The sequence below is a fragment of the Camelus dromedarius genome, chromosome 25, assembly GCF_036321535.1.
Source record: "Camelus dromedarius isolate mCamDro1 chromosome 25, mCamDro1.pat, whole genome shotgun sequence".
NCBI lineage: Eukaryota > Metazoa > Chordata > Mammalia > Artiodactyla > Camelidae > Camelus > Camelus dromedarius.
In genome coordinates this window covers 13,714,770-13,734,868 of record NC_087460.1, presented here as the reverse complement: position 1 = coordinate 13,734,868, position 20,099 = coordinate 13,714,770, and the positions used below count along the sequence as shown (strand labels likewise).

The 20,099-nt window shown below is 42.0% G+C and overlaps 1 protein-coding gene across 2 annotated transcripts in view; it reads left to right on the top strand.

Moving 5' to 3' along the window:
• The window catches only part of ST8SIA1 (ST8 alpha-N-acetyl-neuraminide alpha-2,8-sialyltransferase 1), a 113,985-nt gene that overhangs the window by 70,631 nt on the left and 23,255 nt on the right, over nt 1–20,099 (top strand). The window contains exons 3-4 of one of the 2 annotated variants that reach the window (XM_031443991.2): nt 1,434–1,543; nt 7,040–7,132. In XM_031443991.2, the coding sequence (XP_031299851.1) occupies nt 1,434–1,543; nt 7,040–7,132 (203 nt within the window). The remainder of the gene's footprint in view (nt 1–1,433; nt 1,544–7,039; nt 7,133–20,099) is intronic. The other variant, XM_064479094.1, reaches the window with a different exon arrangement.

Genomic DNA, 20,099 nt, shown 5'->3' with positions numbered 1-20,099 from the left:
GAGCCAGCTGTCGCCTGGCCCCCTTCTCTGTATCTTGCTGTGGAGTTCACTGGACGATCTCGGTTGTAGTCATGCAGAGAATTCTTTACTGTCTGCTGGCAAACGCTTAGACCCTATAGTTTCATGCCTGTATCTTTATCAACTATATTGTCACAGCACTGTCTGCTCCTTTTACAAACTAGAAATCACAGAAGTGAAATTCTCTTCTTGTGCTGCGGCTACTGGTGATCACGCAGACTCCTGCAGTTTTATTTTTCTGGTCTAATTCCTTTATGCCTGTGTGGACATATTCGCGTGTGCATTTCTTCTTTTGGTATAATCCGTATCATGTGCGTCGGGTTCATCCAGGTTGGCCAACTTAATATTGACATAGTTACTTTATGTCCCAGGTACGTGGACGTACGGTCTTCCTCCGGAAAACTCCAGCCACTCACCTGGTGTCAGGAAGGAGGAAATGCTGTGCCTCCTGGTTCTTGCTGACCCAGCTAAGAGAGACCGAATGTCACATTTCATCCCAGGGGCTGTTGATGGGTTCTGATATTCCCGGACACTATAAATAGCACTTCAGGGAACATTCAGGTACACTGAGCATTTCCTTTGCAGTCCAGTTCAGTGTCTGCAGAAAGAAAGTCACATGCTGCCTGGTTCAGCACGAGTCACTTGCCCATCAGTGCCTCCTAAATTCCGGGCAGACTCACCCAGAATGTTCATTTGCTCTCAGCATCCTCCTGTGCCTCTGTGTATGCTGCTGTCTCTGCCTGGCAAAATCCCACTCATCCTTAAAGATTCATCTCGAGTGAGAAAGCTTTCCCTAAGTTGCCTTGACAGATGTGCCTTCCTGCTCCTCTTTGAGATTCTCCACAGCATGTGAAGCATACCTCTTCTCCAGCAAGTTCAGCATGACAGTACATACGTTGAAATGTTCACGCTTTCCTCACATCACGCACTGTGAATCCTGAGGCCTGTGGCCTCTGTATCTCCCCAGCAGCGAGCATAGGAAATGGTCAGCAATGTTTGTTGAGTGAATGACTGATTGTATGAATGAGTGAAATTGCATCCAAATGGGAGACTAGAACTCATCTGAGTTTGTTCCAAGCTGAATGCCTTTAAAACTAATCCTATGTTTAATGGGGATTTTTCTGTTTTCCTCAGCAGACACTCCCTACTAGGTGCACAGCCAGTTTGATGCCAAACAGTGTTGTTATATTGAAATACATTTCAGGAAGTTAAAAAAATTTTTTTTTCTTTTATTTCAAGGAACAGGCTCATTTGTTCCTTACAAACTTCTTGGCATCTTTCTTTCTACGTGCTCTTTTCGCTCTGCCCAGCCTTTCAGTCAAAGTCTCGGGCCGGGTCTGCTGTAAACAATGAATGATGCTGTGAGCGGTGGTGTGTTCTCTGCAGTGAAAACCCGCCTTGTTTTCTGTTGCTAGGCAACCCCATTCCAGCTGCCCTTGAAGAAATGCGCGGTGGTGGGAAATGGTGGGATTCTGAAGAAGAGTGGCTGTGGCCGTCAAATAGATGAAGCAAATTTTGTCATGCGGTAAGAGAGAGCTCCCACGGAGCCTTCTGCCCCCCTCCCCCCATGCCTGCCAGCCCCGGGGCCTTTTGAAACCAGTCACTTGTGATTAATCAGCTGGAGCTGCTTTTCAGCCTCCCTTCAAGTTCATACACAAGTGAGTGCAGGAGAGGGCCGGGGAGCCAGGGAGCGGGGCCCCCAGAAAGTACAAAGCCGAGAAAGGCCCAGAGGTCGTGGGAAGACCCACGAAGTGGAAACACTCAGATTTTTTTTTTAGATCATGCAATCGGGTGGTTCCGACTCTGCTGCAACTTGTTCTTAAGGCGACTTCTTTGTGAATAAGCGTTTTCACTGACTCATTTCATTCTACACACTTTGCTGCTTTTGTTTTTCACAAAAGCATTTGTAAGTAGCGAATGGGGTTTGAAGAGGGATTGGATCTGTGCGGGGCTGGGAAAACTGAAAGGGGAGGGGGGTCAAGACAGTGCCAGCAAGGGGTTAGCCTGGTAAAGGGACTGAGCAGGGAGGTGACATGGTGTCGCTTTTACTGGAAGACAGGAGGCTCGTGCAGGGGTGTGTCAAGGAATTGCCACAACGCGTCCAGCTGAGAGTAGAGACCATGAAACTCACACAACCTGCACCGTTGGGTGATTTTGAGCAGAAGGGAAGACAGACCCTGAGAGGCGAGGAGAAAGAAAGGAAGGGGGCCCATGGGGCCAAAAAAATGGGGCCGTTCAGAGCTGGAGGTGGAGTGGGAAAGATGAGGGAACCTGGAATGATGAGAGCTGAGGTCATCATGGCCCGCTGGAGAAGTGACCTTGGAACTCGGCCTGTCTGGGGGACGATCAGATGTGTGGTAGGAAAAGAGGACACTTGTTACTGAGGACGTGTAGGGACTTGGAGGCTGTACTGTGGAGGGTCTTTCAGGTGGGCCCTGAAGTCTCCCTGAAGCGGGAATGACTCTGCACCAGGGGCCCAAAGGCTGCGAGGCCAGGAAAGCTGAGTCCTCCAGCCACACAGAGGGCAGAAAGCCGGAGGGCGGGGGGTGTGGTTGGGTTTTGTGTTCATTTTTAAGGATAAATAATGTCTAGAAGTGGCAAAAGGAGGCTGAGAGAACATAAACCACCTCTGAGCTCTGAGCTAAGGGGAGTGGGGAAGAGGAAACCTGTTGGAGAGAGTCAGGGAAGCCGCGTCCTCGGGGGAGGGCCAGGTGCCCTCTCGGGGAGCCAGGGGTGGGAGCTTGGTCTCCCTAGCGAAGCCTGTGGCAGGGGGGCGACCCTTTTCTCTCTCTTTCCTTTATGGTGGGGGCCCTGCCATAATTTTTCCATGTAAGACTGTGTTTTCCTCTCCATTGCAATTATTATTATTATTTATTATTATTATTAATTTTGCAATACATACAAACAATAGCCAAATGGAGACACTAAAAATGTAGTTCTCTGAATTCAGGTCTGCATCCGTTTAGTGAGCACCTGCCCTGCCCTGGGTCTCAGCTGGCACTGGAAGTGGCATGTTGCACGGCTCCGTCCTGCGTGAGCACCCGGAGACGTGCTGGGGCTGTGATCGGGGGTGATTCAGAGGCAGATGGTGGGTGAGTGGGGACCTTCGGAGGAGAAGTGGCATCCGGATGGAGCCCCGTCTCCATCCCACTCTGGGCACAGGCCAGCCTTTCCAAGCTCGAATGTGGGAAAGTCACCAAGTGTGGGCCACAGTGTCGTGAGCCATGGGGAGGGTAGGGTGAGATGGCATTTGAGCTGGGGAAGTGGATGCAGTCACCCAGGGAGCAGAGGGATGAAGAGAACAGAAGCACCCCCTGGAGTACTCTGGCTTTGGGTGCGGGCTGAGGAGCCAGCAAAGAAAGCAGGGAGGGAGGAGCACACGCCCTGGCCCCAGACTCGCTCTGACACCCGCAGCGCGCCTGTCCCCTCTACTGCGCGCGGCTTCCTGATCTATGTGAGGAGGTGGCAGCAGACAGTGCCTCAAGCCTTTGCGTTGTGGAAACTCTGATTCGACCTGTGATTCTGTGACTATGACACAGTTGTACACATTCACACAGTCGAGTTTACATTTTCCAGATGCTCTCGAGTATAGGGTGATTTGCTCTTTCCAAAGACGATGTAAGGAAAAAGGAGTGGAACTGTTATATTCACAGATTCAGGAAAGTTACGTGATTTTAAGAGGTCTTGATAGTGTGAAAGGAGGCGGTGCAATAAATGTGTTTTTATATTATTCCCGAGTGCACGTGTCCGTGTGTCGCTACGTTTAGGAAGACAGATATTATAAACGCGACATGCAGAAGACCAGGCCTGAGCATCTTAGGGGGTCATCTACACGTATTTATTACAAATGAACGAGACGAAGTTTGTACTGTATACAATCAGTGTTGATATGCTCAAGTTCAGAAGCAAGGAGTGATGAGCCCAGTGTTGCACAAATGTTCATAGAACGATGAGGGAAGTGAGGAATGAAAAGAATTCAAAGCAGGTAGCATGAGAACTAGAGGTGTGTGTGCACGTGCCTTTGGTTTACTTTCAAGAATGGCACCATTGTCATAACGCACTTGAATTTTTCAAAAGCCTTTCTTATGGTTTACAATATGGGAGTAATTCAATGTTGATAAATTGTAAATTATTCTTACTTGACTATTTCTGGATCTATTTATACATGGTTGCTAAATACACATTTTGGGGGGCACCCTGAGAAAATGGAGATAATATGATATATTCAAAATTAAACATTTAGTGAGTAACTATGATTAGAAAGCACACAGTATGTCTGGTCCCAGACTATAGGGTGCATGGACAGTTACAGTGAAAGATGAGATCCAGACAGAGCCTTACCTGTGTACAGTGGCATATCCAATGATAGTTCAAGATGGGTCCCAGGATTAGGATAAAACAACACCATCATTTTCTTTGCTGGACTTCCTAATACTACAAATCAATTGCCCATTTTTTCAAAGTAAATATTTGCTCTATAACCAAAAGCAATATTTTTTAAAATAATAATTGTTGAATAAAATTTATCTGGAAGTTCTGCACAGTAGAGGCTACAATGATTGTACTTGGAAAGGAACTGCAGGGCTCAGGGACATGAGTGAGGGCAATGCCACTTTTTGATGCCTTTGAATTAGGCTCAGTGAAGGGTCTTTAGCATATTTAACTATACATGCAGTTTAAAAAGGAGTTTCATCATTTTTTTCTATTTGACAATTCCTCTCCTCTGGGCCCATTCCCCACCCACCTGTACGCCCTACTTCAAAGAATATTCATTTCCCATCAATTCTGTGATCACATCTTCCAGGACCAGTGGTACAGTTACTAAGACACTTCAGCCATTAATATCTGTTAATTGTGCCAACAAGCGATAATGCAGAGTTTGAGACACTTTTACACAATTATGCCTTATTAGAAACAATTTGACTGTATTAAATGTGCCTTTTATGTAAATCTATGTAATTATCAATTTGGGAGTTGAGGAGCTAAAATTATAGCGTGCTTTTTCTAAGAAGAGCTACGGGGAAATATCAGACATTTGTACTTGGAGAGAAAGTTTACCCAGAAGAACAGATGTTTACACCAGAATACAATGCCATCATTTTCCAGGGATGAATTTATAAAATGTTATCTTTATTCTTTTAAGCAGTTCCCTCTGTTGTAGGATTTGGCAGTTAGTATCTGGGAGTGGTTTTTTTGAGCTTTTACTTTGTGATCTGGGCTACGAAGGGACCCAGACATATGAGTCACGGGTCAGCCTATCAGGAACACACAGAGAAACAAAGTATTTATTCATGAAAACCGAGTTGTTTTGTTTAATAATGACAAGACAAGTTGACCGCACTTTCTAGCAACATTCAGAGTTTGCAGTTTGAATATAATGTGGTTGATTCTTCAAATGTTATGAAGGGCAATTAAGATCAAAGCTGCTTAAGGAGACAGAGGTCCAAATTCTAGCCTGTATCTCATCCTGAAAGTCCTCTTCATCTTTGCAAAGATCAGTGAAATTCCAAGACCACAGTCGGCACCACTGTCAGATGAAACTGACTGTTAATGCGTAAGCTCGCTACCCGACAGGGATCCTCCAAAACCATGTGGCATATGGTGCGACCACTAGACCGTAGATGCCTCAAGGAGGCTCTCGGACTGAGCTTCCCCCAGGCTCCCCACACTGCCAGGCTGTGGTTGTGTTTGTTCTCAGTGGACACTCAGCGAAAGTCACCAACCAGGGAGCTGCCAGAAGAACCAGGATCTTGTTACCAGAGAGCAGATGAAAGGAAGGTTCCAAATGAACTGACAAATTTCCGCCTGGGAGGCTCTAATGTGGTCAGAATCACAGGGTAAAGAGAAGACAACATCAAGGAGCTTGTGTTGATCAGCCGATTAGGAGCTCAGACAACTCCGTGTCCTGGGGGCAGTTCGCAGGGAAATTTTAATAGTTGGGGAATGGCAGAGACATTAATATTTGTAAGATCTCTACCTGCAGATAAACGATGCTTTAGTTTGCTGAAGCAGTAAGAAGTGACAGATACTCTGACGTGGTTGGGAACAAGTTAGACCTATGGGTGGAGAGGAGAAATTAGGACCCCGTGATAAAAGGAAACCCAATGGAAGCTACAGTCTCATTTGGGATTGTTATGAATAATGAATATGTATTTAGTTATGTTTAAGTTATTTTTCTGATACACGATATTTTGGGGCTTTTACTATGTGTGAGGCATCAAAGTAGGGACTTTTTATTCATGTCTTACTTTAATCCTTACAACAACCTGATTAGAAAGGAAAAGTCATTATTCTTATTTTGTGTAATGGGGAGACTGAGGCACATGGCATCACTTGGTTAACGTCCCACTGGCAGAAAGCCATGGGACTGGGATTTGCCACTGCAATATTTTGCATTGTAAACATTCATGAGACACTGTGGTCAAGGAGCGCAACGGGGGCTGGGTGGTGTTTGTGTGTTAGGGAGGGGGAGCTGTTTCCGTCACCTGTACTCTTTCCTTTGCCTGGATGGTGGAGAATAGTGGCATTTCTTTGGTGGGCCACACCCTCCTGAGCTCTAATTTCAAGTCTACTATACTCTGTCCTATCACCTCGAAAAATATTTTGAGTGGAGTGTGGGAGGGTATAGCTCAAGTGGTAGAGCGCATGCCTAGCATGCATGAGGTCCTGGGTTCAATCCCCAGCACCTCCTCTAAAAATAAATAAGTAAACCTAATCACCCCCTGCCAAAAAAAATTAAAAAAATATTTTGAATGGAATAAATTCATTCTAGTTCTGTCTCTTTTCTTTCATAGATTCCTTACCTCTCCTACTGACATTTTCTTTCTTCTAAAACAGGACCAGTTTTTATGACAGCATTTTGAAGATGCTAACAGTCATCTAATGCCTACTAAAAGGGAGCGGTGATAAAAAGTTATTTGTGAATTGAGCTAGACTTAGTAAAATTCTTGTTTGTCATGAGAAGTGACTTGATTTTTTAAGTATGCAAATCATTCAGAAGTGCTTGCTCTTGTTTCTCTAGATGCAATCTGCCTCCTTTGTCAAGCGAATACACTAATGATGTTGGATCCAAAAGTCACTTGGTGACAGCCAACCCCAGCATCATTCGGCAGAGGTAAGAGTTTACGCCTTCTGTGTGTGAGGAACGAGAAAGATTGGCTTTGGAAGAATTTAACATCTTTACAGGCCGGCAACACAATTCAGTTTGGGAAACAAAGAAGGAAACCAGCTGGACAGGCAGGAAGGATGAAGGAAGGAATTGTAAATAAACCAGGCAGGATTATGGGAATCCAAACACTGTTTCATGCTTCCTCTTGGATTCTGTTTCTTGCCTTTAGAGATGGTAAAAATAACATGTGGATCCATTGTTTTGCTCAAAGAAGCAATATAATTTCCTGCTTGCTCATTTCTACTACTTTCCAGTTTGTTGGCTTCAGCTCCAATTTATTGATTGGCGTTGATGGGTGAACTGAAGTCCTGTCAGTTTTGTTAAAGAATAAAGACAAAGAAATGACCGCTTCACTGCATATGTATACATGAAAATAGCCAAATTGTGGGACTGTACAGGCATGTGTGAGTACATGATATTATAATATAGTACACAGCATTATGTCCAGTCAGATCTGGGAAAGCAGATGGAAAATTCTTGCTGTAGTATCGATTCCAGAAATCTTGGCAGTGGCTGTGGGAGCTTCTGGAGGTCAGTCTCTGGTGGATGCGGCCCATCAGTGAGCTGTGAGCTGTTTCTCCAAGGACTGTTCGTTGTAGAGAGTGACTCAGTCTCTGTGCAAAGAGCGGTCAAGGAAGGTTTGTGCATCGTGGGTACTGCACATGTTAAGTTTGCTTGACATTTAAAACATAACCAAAATGATGGACTATCTATTGTGTATAAAAGAAAGGCATGGAAACAGCAAGGGGGGTGCCAGTTTGATCTATAAGCAAATTATTATTTCAGAGAAGTGATGGCAGCAGCTTTACAGTGTCTTGTAAGGCAGCAAAATAAAGAAGGAAGAAAATACTCACAAGTGGATGAAGCTGTGTTACAGTTACTAAGATGGGTGCAAAATGATCGTCTCTATATGAATGTCAAACAATGCAAGTGAAAGCAGGAAACATTGCTCAGTTCCTTAGAGTGGATGAAAGAAATGTCAAAGCAAGAAGGGGCGAGTGCAAGACTGTCCATAGCACTGCTGTAAAAACATTGAGTCGCAGCTTCCTTGTCAATGTTCTTTTTTCTGTGTTATTGACAAATAATATGGTAGCCTCTTCGACTTAATGAAATATAATTTCCTTTACATAAACAATATCTGCCAATTACTCGGAAATAAAAACAATTAGATAGAAGAAAAGAGTGAATGTTTGGAAGGAGAATAATGCATAAAAGAAAGAAAATGCTGAACGCTGCACAGTCATTAGGACTGACACGTGGAGAGGCAAGTGATGTAGATGCTAGCATTCTCTTGATACTTCCATGAAAACCTTTGTCACAGTTGAGTTAGGTGATTTGTTTCAACCGGATAGTAAGTGTCCGAATTGGCTTGCACCTAGGACTTTGGACTCTTCTTTTCTTGGGAAGTAGTTGGAGAAATACCACTGAAGGGTTTACAGTTGCTCTTACAGCTTATATTTAGCTGCTGTTGCTGGGAGAGGAGAGAAGAGAAGACTCCAAGAGGCCAGTAATGAGTTTACCATTTAAAAGGGAAAGGGAGGATTTCTGATTAAGAGACGATTGGGTGAAATTCCTGAGGAGACCAAAAAAAAGTGATGTATGACTTTGTAATAATAGATTATGAAGATTCTGACAGTAACAGGACATAGAAAAGGGTGAAAGAACACGTTTGATAAGTGTTTTTAAAAAAAAAAAACCAAACGCCAGAGGAAGGCACAGGGTTACTAATGGAACATGGAGCATCAGCAGGAAAAAGACCCGGGCCGCTGCGAGTCGGTACAGGAAGCCTTGTATTAAGGTTTAAGTAATAATATGTCCTATTTCCAAGTTGACACAGGAAACCTTTTTATTAAGGTTTAATTAATAATACGTCCTATTTCCAAGTTGATACAGGAAGCCTTTTTATTAAGGTTTAATTAATAATACGTCCTATTTCCAAGTTGATACAGGAAGCCTTTTTATTAAGGTTTAATTAATAATACGTCCTATTTCCAAGTTGATACAGGAAGCCTTTTTATTAAGGTTTAATTAATAATATGTCCTATTTCCAGATTTTTTTTTTTTGGAGCTGTTTAAAACAGAAGCATCCCGTCACAGAATACTTGCTTGCACTATTAGCTTTAAACTAGTCCCTAAATATTTCCCATCTGGATAAAAGGTAATTGATGCTCATTTTCAGGATAAGTTGTGATTACCCCTCGCTGGGTTCTCTGCTTCTGTCATCATCCACCTTTGTACAATCAGTTCTCCCAGCCAAATTACCTTGTGATATTTTAACTGTGAGACCGTCTTTAAATTCTTCAAATTGCTTTCCTTCAAGTGACGCCAAGTCATCATGTTCTATTTCAAGCCGCTTCTCCAATGTGCGCGGTAGGAGCACTTGTCCTGAAGATGGCTCCTGCCACTTCCCCCCCGGGGCTGACCTCCTCTTAGCGACCGCACAGGCTTACAAGCCACATTCTCTACTTGCTGTCTTTTGTCTTCCTTCTGATATTAGACCACTTTTCTGCTTTCTTGCTGCCGTCACTCCGTTAGCTGTGTTTATTGGTCCAAAGAGACCACGAAGAACTGGTAGGTAGCTCCACTGCATGTTTCAAGCCCATGTGCCCTCCCACTTTGACCATATGCTGTCTTCCCCTCTCTCAGACTCCCAGAATCCTGCTCACCCCCCTTCCCTGAGGTGATAACCTTGCTTTCTACTTCTCAGAGGAAACCAGTGACGTGAAGGAAAGGTCCCTGCTTTTACTCCCATCCCACTCCCTCCTGCCTGGAGTTAATACATGTCTTATTTTTCCTTTTTTTTTTTCTTTAAGGTACCTTTTTGTAGAACAACTTCCTGAATCTTAACCAGTTTTTTAAATGACACTCAGTTGTATCAGTAGTCAATTTCAGCTTTTTAAAGAATGAATCCTGAACTGTTCTCACCTTCTAACATTTTTAATACAGTTAGAAATGCCTAATATGCTAATATAATTATTAGACATATCTAGTATTTCTTAAGTTCTAATACCTACTAGATGCAAGGTTGATTTCCTGGAGTCTTTCATTAGCATCATCCTAGGAATTCACTTCATCTTTTACCTGTGTTGGTCTCCTAATTCATATAACCTGTATCATCTTCTTCCTTGGATTATTTTTTTGATTGTGCTGGTGCACATTCTCCAGTAGCTTCTCAAGAAAAAGGTACAAGGGAATTAAAGGTTTTGAGACCTTATGTATCTGGAATTGTCTTTATTCTACCCTCATACTTGATTGATATTTTTGTTAGGATTTTAATTCTTGCTTGGAAATCCTTTTTTTTTTTTTTTTTTTTTTAGCATTTTGAAGACATTTCTCCACTGTGTTCTAGATCCCAGGATTGCATTTTGAGAAAACTGGTATCACTGTGATTCTTGACCTTTTGTATATGACCTGGATTTCTGTATCTCTGAATTCACACCTGGTTTTTATCTGGACCTCCTCCTCTTCCTGCACCCCCAATATTTTGAAATTTCACAACAATGTGCCTTATTATTGGCCGACTTTCATTTATCATGTTAGAGCTCAGTGGCCTTCTAATCTGCAAGCCCGTGTCCTCTCACTTTGGGAAATTTTCTTGAGTTATTTCTTTAACTTCACATTGTTAAAGACTCTCATCTTCCTTGACCTTTGAGTACCATGCGACACATTCCATCCTTCTCTCTCCGAATGTACTTTCTTCACGTAGCTTCCAAGTCAACACTCTTTTGATTCTCTTGCTGTTTCAAAAGCCACTACTTTTGGTAGCTAATTTTACTGGCTTCTCATCTCCTAAACCTATAAACATTGAAGTGGTCCAGGAATTTATCCTCTAACTTTTCTTTTTTCTCTATTTATTCATTCCTGATGGGATTTCTTTCAGCCTCCTGGCTTTAAATACTCTCTCTCCTCTGATGACGCCTACATTTGTACTGCATCCAGGACCTAATCCTTTATCTCCAGACCCATACACCCAACTGGCAGCTTGGCTAATCTATCTGGGTAACTAATATGAATATCAAACTCAAAATAATCTCTGGAGAACTATTTCCCCCCTTTAAAATCCATGTATTCTGCCATGTTCTCCATCTCAAAAACATGGAAACTATTTTTCCAGTTGCTCAATTCAAAAATGTTGGAATTTGCCTTGGCTTACGTCTTTCTTTCATACCTCACATTTGATTAAATTCAGTGCCGGTTATGTTGAACCTACTCTTAAACATTGTAACCATTTATCACCTTCTCCATGGCCACTACCCTGGTCCAGGCCACCATCATCTCTCTCCTCAATTACTGCAATAGTCTCCCAACAGATTTATGCCTCTGCCCTTTCCAACTGTGCCATGTGTCTCTCAGCTACAAACACGCTTTCCTGTACAGTGTTTTGTGATGTTGGAACCAAGACTCTACAAATAACATTTTTCTTTGGCCAGCTGGTTCCCTGTGAGGCCTTCCAGTAGGAGGCACTAAACAGAGGCTGGTGGAGGAGGAAGGAGCCTTTGTCTTTCCTGTTGGCATCCCATGGGTTTCCTGGCTGCATCCTTGGGTTTCCTGTCACCTTATGGTTCTTACAGCATCACCCTGGCAATGATTCCTTTCCATAGCACCAGCTGAATCCCACTGGCAGTTTTGTCTGACACTTTTTTTTTTTTTCAGATATATTCATTCCTTTTTTAAAAATTTTTTATTGAATTGTAGTTGATTTACAATGTTAGTTTCAGGTGTACAGCAAAGCAATTCATTTACACATATACATACATATATATTTTTCTGATTCTTTTCCATTATTTGTTATTACAAGAAATTGAATATAGTTCCCTATGCTATACAATAGGTCCTTGTTGTTTCTTTTTTTTTTTTAACATTTTTTATTGACTTATAATCATTTTACAATGTTGTGTCAAATTCCAGTGTTCAGCACAATTTTTCAGTCATACATGGACATATACACACTCATTGTCACATTTTTTTCTCTGTTAGTTACCATAACGTTTTGTGTAAATTTCCCTGTGCTATACAGTATAATCTTGTTTATCTATTTTACAATTTTGAAATCCCAGTCTATCCCTTCCCACCCTCCGCCCCCCTGGCAACCACAAGTCTGTATTCTCTGTCTATGAGTCTATTTCTGTCCTGTATTTATGCTTTGTTTTTGTTTGTTTGTTTGTTTGTTTGTTTTTTAGATTCCACATATGAGCGATCTCATATGGTATTTTTCTTTCTCTTTCTGGCTTACTTCACTTAGAATGACATTCTCCAGGAGCATCCATGTTGCTGCAAATGGCATTATGTTGTCGGTTTTTATGGCTGAGTAGTATTCCATTGTATAAATATACCACATCTTCTTTATCCAGTCACCTGTTGATGGACATTTAGGCTGTTTCCATGTTTTGGCTATTGTAAATAGTGCTGCTATGAACATTGGGGTGCAGGTGTCATCCTGAAGTAGATTTCCTTCTGGATACAAGCCCAGGAGTGGGATTCCTGGGTCATACGGTAAGTCTATTTGTCTGACACTTTTAAACCAATCAACACGCAAATTCTTATCCTTGTCTTTTTTTTTTTTTGCATGTATATGTTTTTATTAAAGTATAGTCAGTTTGCAATGTTGTGTCAATTTCTGGTGTACAGCACAGTGCTTCAGTCATACAGGAACATACATATATTCATTTTCATATTCTTTTTCACCATAAGTTACTACAAGATAGTGAATATAGTTCCCTGCGCTCTACAGCATAAACTTTTGCTTCAGCCTATAACACTTGTTTTCTACTCGAGGGAGTAGAAAAAATGTAGAAGAAAAAATGACTACTATTAGTTAATTTGATCAGTTGCTTGCCTCTTATCTGTCTTGGAGTGAAGATGTTAGTGAAGGGGTTAGTGACAGTGGAGCAGTTGGTATGCCAAGTCCGGATCTCCAGCAGGGCACGAGTGTTTGGAAAAACTTATGCAGTGTATTCACAGATATAGAGAACAAACTAGTGGTCACCTGTGGAGATGGGGGAGGGCCCATATAGGGGTAAGGGTAAAAAGGATTATTATGGTATTATGTGAAATCATGTGTGTGAGACTTTTGAAAATTATAAAACCCTGTAGAATTTAAAGAATCTTTCAGTCAATAAAAAAGTAAAATATATGCAGTATTATAAGTATAGTATTTAAATACTGACATTTGGAAAACTTAAGAAATGTCTTTATTATTTTCGCAATTCAAATTACAGGAAATCAAATTCAGGAACATTTTTTTTCTCGGTTTTTTGGGATTTACAGATTTCGGATTCTTAGGGAAGGTCACAGCCACCTTGAAAAGTATGTCAGAATCTGGAGGAACAGTGATCTGGGTTTTTTAAAAAGTCTGAGAACCTCTGCTTTGCATTGTGCCTTTCCTGTTTCAGCACCCTGCCTCTCATTGCCAGTGACATGGCGTTCCTCCTCCACAAGAGCCCTGTCCCAGGGCCAGTGCCTTATGAGTCAAATCTCAACACCCAGCCCCTACTCTTTTTTTCCCTAAGACGATAACATGTCATTTGACGTACAGATGTTTGTTGATGTATTAATGGTTGATAATGGGTTAGTGGTTTACTCCTCTCAGTGTTTTTATAGAACCACCTGGCGGAATCTAAGTGCTTTAGTAAATTAGAATAATTCTCTAACCAGAGCAATGGCAGGCACCTTGGCCGTCTTAGGGGTAAGGGCTGGGGGGGATGGTTGCGTATTTTAGGCGAAGGATTGGAAAGGAATCTTCAGTGTTGTTTATGTCACACCGTTTACATGGCTGGCTATTCCCAGGGCTGCCCCACTGCCACAAGATTAATGATGGTGTTTGGAGAACTAACGGGAAACAGACTCTCCTTTTCTGAATTACAGAGCCCCGTAGAGGGCAGGATTCAGTGTCTACTGCTGCCTCCTAAGACCAGAGGCTCTGGAAGGTTGTCTCCTTCTTGGGTTATATCTCTGCTCATCACTGCACCAAACTATGAAACAAAAAGGCTGCATCTTTCAAATATTTGCTGGATAGTAACCTGCACCTGGTACCACCAAACAGCCCGGAAGGCGGAGGCTCCTTAACACAAATTCCCATTAGATGGAAAGGTTTTCTGATTAGAAGCATTTGTGCTATTGTGCAAGCGCTCTCAGTTATTATTTGTTGGAACATTTGTTTTTCTGCTTCCTTGAAATTCTTTTCTCCCTTGGGCCCCAACACGCCTCTTTTTCCTGCTCCTTGTTTGCTTCCTTCGCTGGTTTTCGTTTCCCCTCCCCTCCCCACGTCATGTCGGTACCGCCCGGTGTAGCCTCTCTTTTCTCCTCGCTGGATTTGCCTTCTCTTGGGGGAAAGCATCCATGGTCTTCACCCTCAGCTGTAACCAGCGCTAGTGCACATTTGTCCCTAACCTTGGTTCTCTTCTGTGCTTCAGACAGCTGTGTCTCCTGGCTGTCTCCATTTATAAGTCCCGTGGACGCCTCCCATTCAGTGTGTCCCCGAAGCGAATTAATTCTCCTTCCCCTCAAACCTCCCTTGTCCCTGTAGTCCCTGTCACAGTTATTGGCCCCATCCCGCCAGACACGGAGGGGACTAACCTTTAAGTCATCCTCGCACCTTCTTGCATCCTCATCTACCTACAAAGCCCTGACGGGATGGCTTTCACATTATTCATTAACTTTGTCCTGTCTTGTTACTTCCACTGCCATTGTCCTTGTTCAAATGGTAACATTTCTTGCCAGGGCTCAAACAGTGCCCTGAGATCTTCCTTCAGTCCGTTTTCCCCTGCAGTACAGGTACGCCTTCTCTCGACTGGCTCCCCACTACTTTCTAATGGAGTCTCAGCTCAGCATCCCTCTCCACTCTGTCCCATTTGCCTCAGACTCTAGCATCACTCATTGTTCCCAGAAGGCGATGCTCACCAGTATCACTGCACCCATGCGGTGCCCTCTGCCTAGATTCTCCTTCTCCTCATCGACCCTCTCCAGGCCCAGCTCTCCAAAGGCTGGACTCTTGTCTTTTTCATCTTTTGATTACTGGTGTGTTTAACCCACACAGAGTGAGTCTTCAGCAAATGACTGGATTAATATGCGTCATTCGGGTGATATACTTTGTTCCAGCTTTTAAGTTAAATCACCATATATAGATAAGTGAACCCCCAAATCCACAAGATAACTGAAAAATAAGGCTAAAAGGAAATCAGATACTAGAATCATCAGGGAATTTCCACTAACTGTAGCGAGGAGAAAGTTGTTGGTAGTCATAATCCTAAACTAAGCCTGCTGAACCAGAATAGCACAGAAATCTGGGAAGAAGATGGGAAAAGATTATGACTCAACCTCACTCTATCCACGGGCCAAGAAACACAGAAAATTCCCAAAGCCGTGGGAACTCTTCTTAGCCTGATGGTGTCGTCCCCTTCCTTCTTCCCATCAGTCCTCTTCTTCGTCTGCTTGGAGACCGTACTTCACAACACATTGTGCTGCCGTGGGTAGGGAGTGACAGGTAGAGGTGTAGCCCTTTGCAGACTGCGATGGTGTGAGAGCTTCAGGGAGATGTGTAACAAGAGAAGATGGAGATGAGAGGAAGAGCCCTAAGAATAGTGCAGCTTGAAGTACAATTTTATTCCATCACTGACTAAAGAAGAACTGAAGCCTGTGTACAGCTCCGCAGCAGGCAGACAACTGGCCAGTAGGATTAGAACATTCTCCCCCAGTCCAGTAGAGACATGAGATGAATGCTTGCAAGATGCTAGAAACCAAGCTCAGGACTGAGCACTCCAGCATTCTTTCTAGGTATAGATCCAAAAGAGACACTGCACCAACACCTAAACGACCAGTAACTATGGCTAAGAGGACATCACGCACCCATTCTGTAGCCAGACATTGTTCTGGATCAGCTTAGTGGTTGTGCCCATGCACGTGTGCATGTGTGTGCATGTGTTTACTATTTAGGAAAAAAATTTTTGATACAGATTCCCCAAACGTTCTGCAATACAAGGGAAAGTGACTTGAAGACTCAGAAGAAAAACACAAATGAAACATTTTTTCCGAAAGGAATAGGAAACAATTTTTGAAGACTCAGCTTAATGGACTTAGGAATTGACCCCTTGGGTGCAAGGAACAATAGGAGAACAGAGACGAGCTGAAAGTGGAGTTGGGAGCAGATGTGGCTAAGGGCAGGCAGAATTGCAGAGAAAACAACACAGTCCACGTGGGACGCAGCAAGGAGCAGGGTTAGACCGCAGAAATCAGAGGTGGCTAAGGGCAGGCAGAATTGCAGAGAAAGCAATACAGTCCACGTGGGACGCAGCAAGGAGCAGGGTTAGACCGCAGAAATCAAAGTCTGTAACATTTAACTGTAGGGAGGAAAAAGAAACCAGAGAGGTACGTGACAAGAAATAATAAGATGGAGGGAAAAGAAAGGAGATTCATATAGGTTACAGGTTTTCTGAAGAAGAATCAAGAACGAACAACAACAACAAAAAAGAATAAGCAATTGTCAGGCCCAATAAGAAAAATAGTGAGAAAAAACTAAAAAAACTTTTCTGAAACAGGACACAGTCCACAGATTAAAAGCACTTCTCACATTGCCAAATTAAATTAATGGGAAAAGACCCGCATTCGATATATTCTGACAACATTTTTACATGTCAAGGATAAAGAGAAAAATCCTACAAGCGTTGAGGCAGAAGAACATGGTTTACTTATAAAGGAGTACGAATCAAGGTGGCTTCGGACGCCTTCATGTCGTTGAATTTCAGGAGAAAGGTCACAGTAGGTACAGAGATTTGAAGAGCAGAATTCTTTCTCCAGCCAAGTTGTCATTCATGTATTAAACAAGGGCTCAGAAATTATATTTCTCAAAAGTCCTTCTTAAATTACTTGAGCATATACTATGTTCTGTGTATGTATGTACACAGATACATGTACACCTGGGAGCCAAATACACAAGAATAAGAAATTAGAGTACAAGATACTAATAGTAGAAATCGAAAGCTGTTAAAAAGGCAGGGACTGAACGGTGGTGTGCTGGTCAGTGGTTTAAAACCAGCTCTGGGGATGAAACGGAACACCCTGACTTGTAGAGTTTGCCAACTTTAATGGTGTAAGAACAGCCATTGTGGGCGATTTCAAGCTGTCAGTGTGGAAAGGTTCTGAGTCAGTGTGGAAAGTTGAGAAGAAATGAACCCAAGTTGACTTTCACATGCCATTAGGAACTGGCTTCAGCTGGACCAGTGAGTTCAGAATTGGAGAAAAAAAAATTTTTTTAATTTTATCTCAGACCACATAACAAAATCAGGTGTGTACTCATTGTATGTTTATTTGGGCTGCGGTAAAAAAATCCCTGCAAACTGAGTGGCTTAAACCAACAGAAGTTGACTCTCTCGCAGCTCTGGAGGCTGGTAATTGGAAATCAAGGTACTGGCAAGGTCACACTGTCTCCACGTCTCTAGGGGAGGGTCCTTCCGTGCCTTTTCCTAGCTTCTGGTGGTGCCGGATATCCTTGGCGGTCCTTGGCTTACAGACTCATCACGCCGATCTCTGCCTCCCTCATCACATGGCATTCTCCCAGTGTGCTTCTGTGGGATGGTGTCTCTGTTTTCTCTTCTTACGCAGACATCAGTCATTGGATTAGGGCCCATCCTCATCTGCTATGACTTAATTTCAACAAAACTAATTACACTGCAAAGACCCTATTTCCAAATAAGGTCACATTCTGAGTTTTTGGGTGGATATGGACTTGGGGTGGGACACTACTCAACCCCGCTATGAGAATTAACTCCTGAAATGTAAGAAACAAACCACACAAAAAAATGGCTTTGATGTGAGTATATATTTCACCTGAGGATGGAATACTTTCTGCTGGAAGAAATCACAGGAAGATGACTTATTATTTGACTCCAAAGTTTTCAATTTTTTTTTTTTTTGCCAAAAACGTGAACAAAATGAAAAATCCAACTATACTTTTGGGGGCAATTGTATCAGATATGAAAAGGAAAAGGATACATCTCTTTCATATATAAAGACAGTATGTAAATAGATACGAAAAATATTACAGCCCCGGAGCTAATTGCATATTAGAGATGGAGAAGTCACAAGGGATTAAATACAGATGGCTCATGAAATTAGTAAGTATTCAGCCATCTTACTAATTAAATGCAGTTGCATTAAAATAGCCACAAGTGATCTATTTTTAACCATCAAAGTAGCAAAAATAAAGAGAAGAAAAAACAATGATGATGCATATTCTCATGGGAGAATATATTAGCGCAATTTTCTTTTCTTCCAGACAAACAAAAGAATTGACATGTATCAAGAGCCTTAAAAATGTTCCTGCCTTTTGAATTAGTAATGACACTTCTGAAATCCTACAATGGTGGTCTTGAAATTCATAAAGCATGAAGTAGAAAGCAAAAAAAAAAAAAAAAAAAAGATCAGAGAATTAAGTATTATCTTGAACAATTAGAAACATCCTATTGTTGAAGATTTTTTTGTAGAGAGTGTAATCCTTTCTAGCTCACTTAAGCATAAAGGGGTTTATTTAAATGGATTTTAAAATTGTCGGGAGGCTGACGGAACGTGGAGGAACAGAGAACTCCAAAAACCACAGTGCGGAACTTGGCTGTAATCAAGAGTATGGTGCAGGAAGCCACCTGTCACCCTGAGAAGCCACAGTGTCAGCTGCTGGCTTCAGACTTCTGCTACTTCAGTCCGAATTTGACTTTAGAAATGGACCCTGTCTCTCTCTCCTCATTTAATTCCATTCAGAATTCAAGACACATGAATGCATCTCATTGGCTGAACCTACACCACAGCTGGAAACCTACTGTAAAGAAGGCAGGGAGATGCAGTTTTTAGCATTCCAGCCGCTGAGCAGAAGGCACAGAAGGAGGTTGGAATGGATATTATGTGAGGCAGTCGATGTATTTGCCACACCTTAAACATCCAAAATGTAAGAAATGCATTCAGTGGCTTTAAATGATTTTGGAAATACTTTTGATTTAACATTTTTTTTTTCAAAAAAGCGTGGAATAGAAGATATGTGTAAGATCTCAACTGTGTAAAAATATGATACAGTGGACAAAGCATGCTAGAGAAATAGGCCAGTGTGTTAAACACTCGCATGAGACTGGGATTTCTTTTTCTTAAATATAAGTTTTACCTTTTCTTCAGCGGTCATAAATTAACTTTATTATAATCCTCATTTCTCTTCAAAACAGACAAACATTTGTTAAATAAATACCGGAATTAGTGACATGAATGAATAGAATATAAATATCCATTTCTATTTGTTTTGCTGTTCTCAGATTTAAAGAAATAAGAACGTGCTTGTTAGTTTCCCTCTAAACTTGGCTTTTTCAGAGCCGCCATGAGTTGTGGCTGCTGGTACAGTAGCGTGCTTAGCACAGTTAGCTGTTTAGATATTAATTTCGGGGCATGTGTATGTGTTGGTCTTAGGTAAAATGTAAAAAAATATATGTGGTGTTTATGTGAAAGTACATGACTGTTACATTAGTTAGGATCCTCCTCTGAGGAACAGCTTAACTGCCCCACCTCATTACAGGAAACCCCTACAGGTCGATGCTAAAAGATACAAGAATAACATGTGAAAAATAAAATTAACCCAGTAACAGATACAATAAATCAATGAACTCCTCCCACCCCAAATTCATCCTTAATATAAATACATATGATCTGTTATCCTAACACATTGTAATTAGAGAACATGGTATTAAGAAGATTCCAATATCCATGCTATTCTGTTTTCTTTTTTACTTTTTTTCATTTTTGAACAGAGGGAAGAGAATATTAGTAATAACTATATTTGAAAGAGATTGTAGAATGACTGCTGTGTGTATATATCACATAAAATCTGTTATCAAATACTTTTTAGCACAGGCAGGCAGTGCCTGAGGACAACTAGAAATGGAAG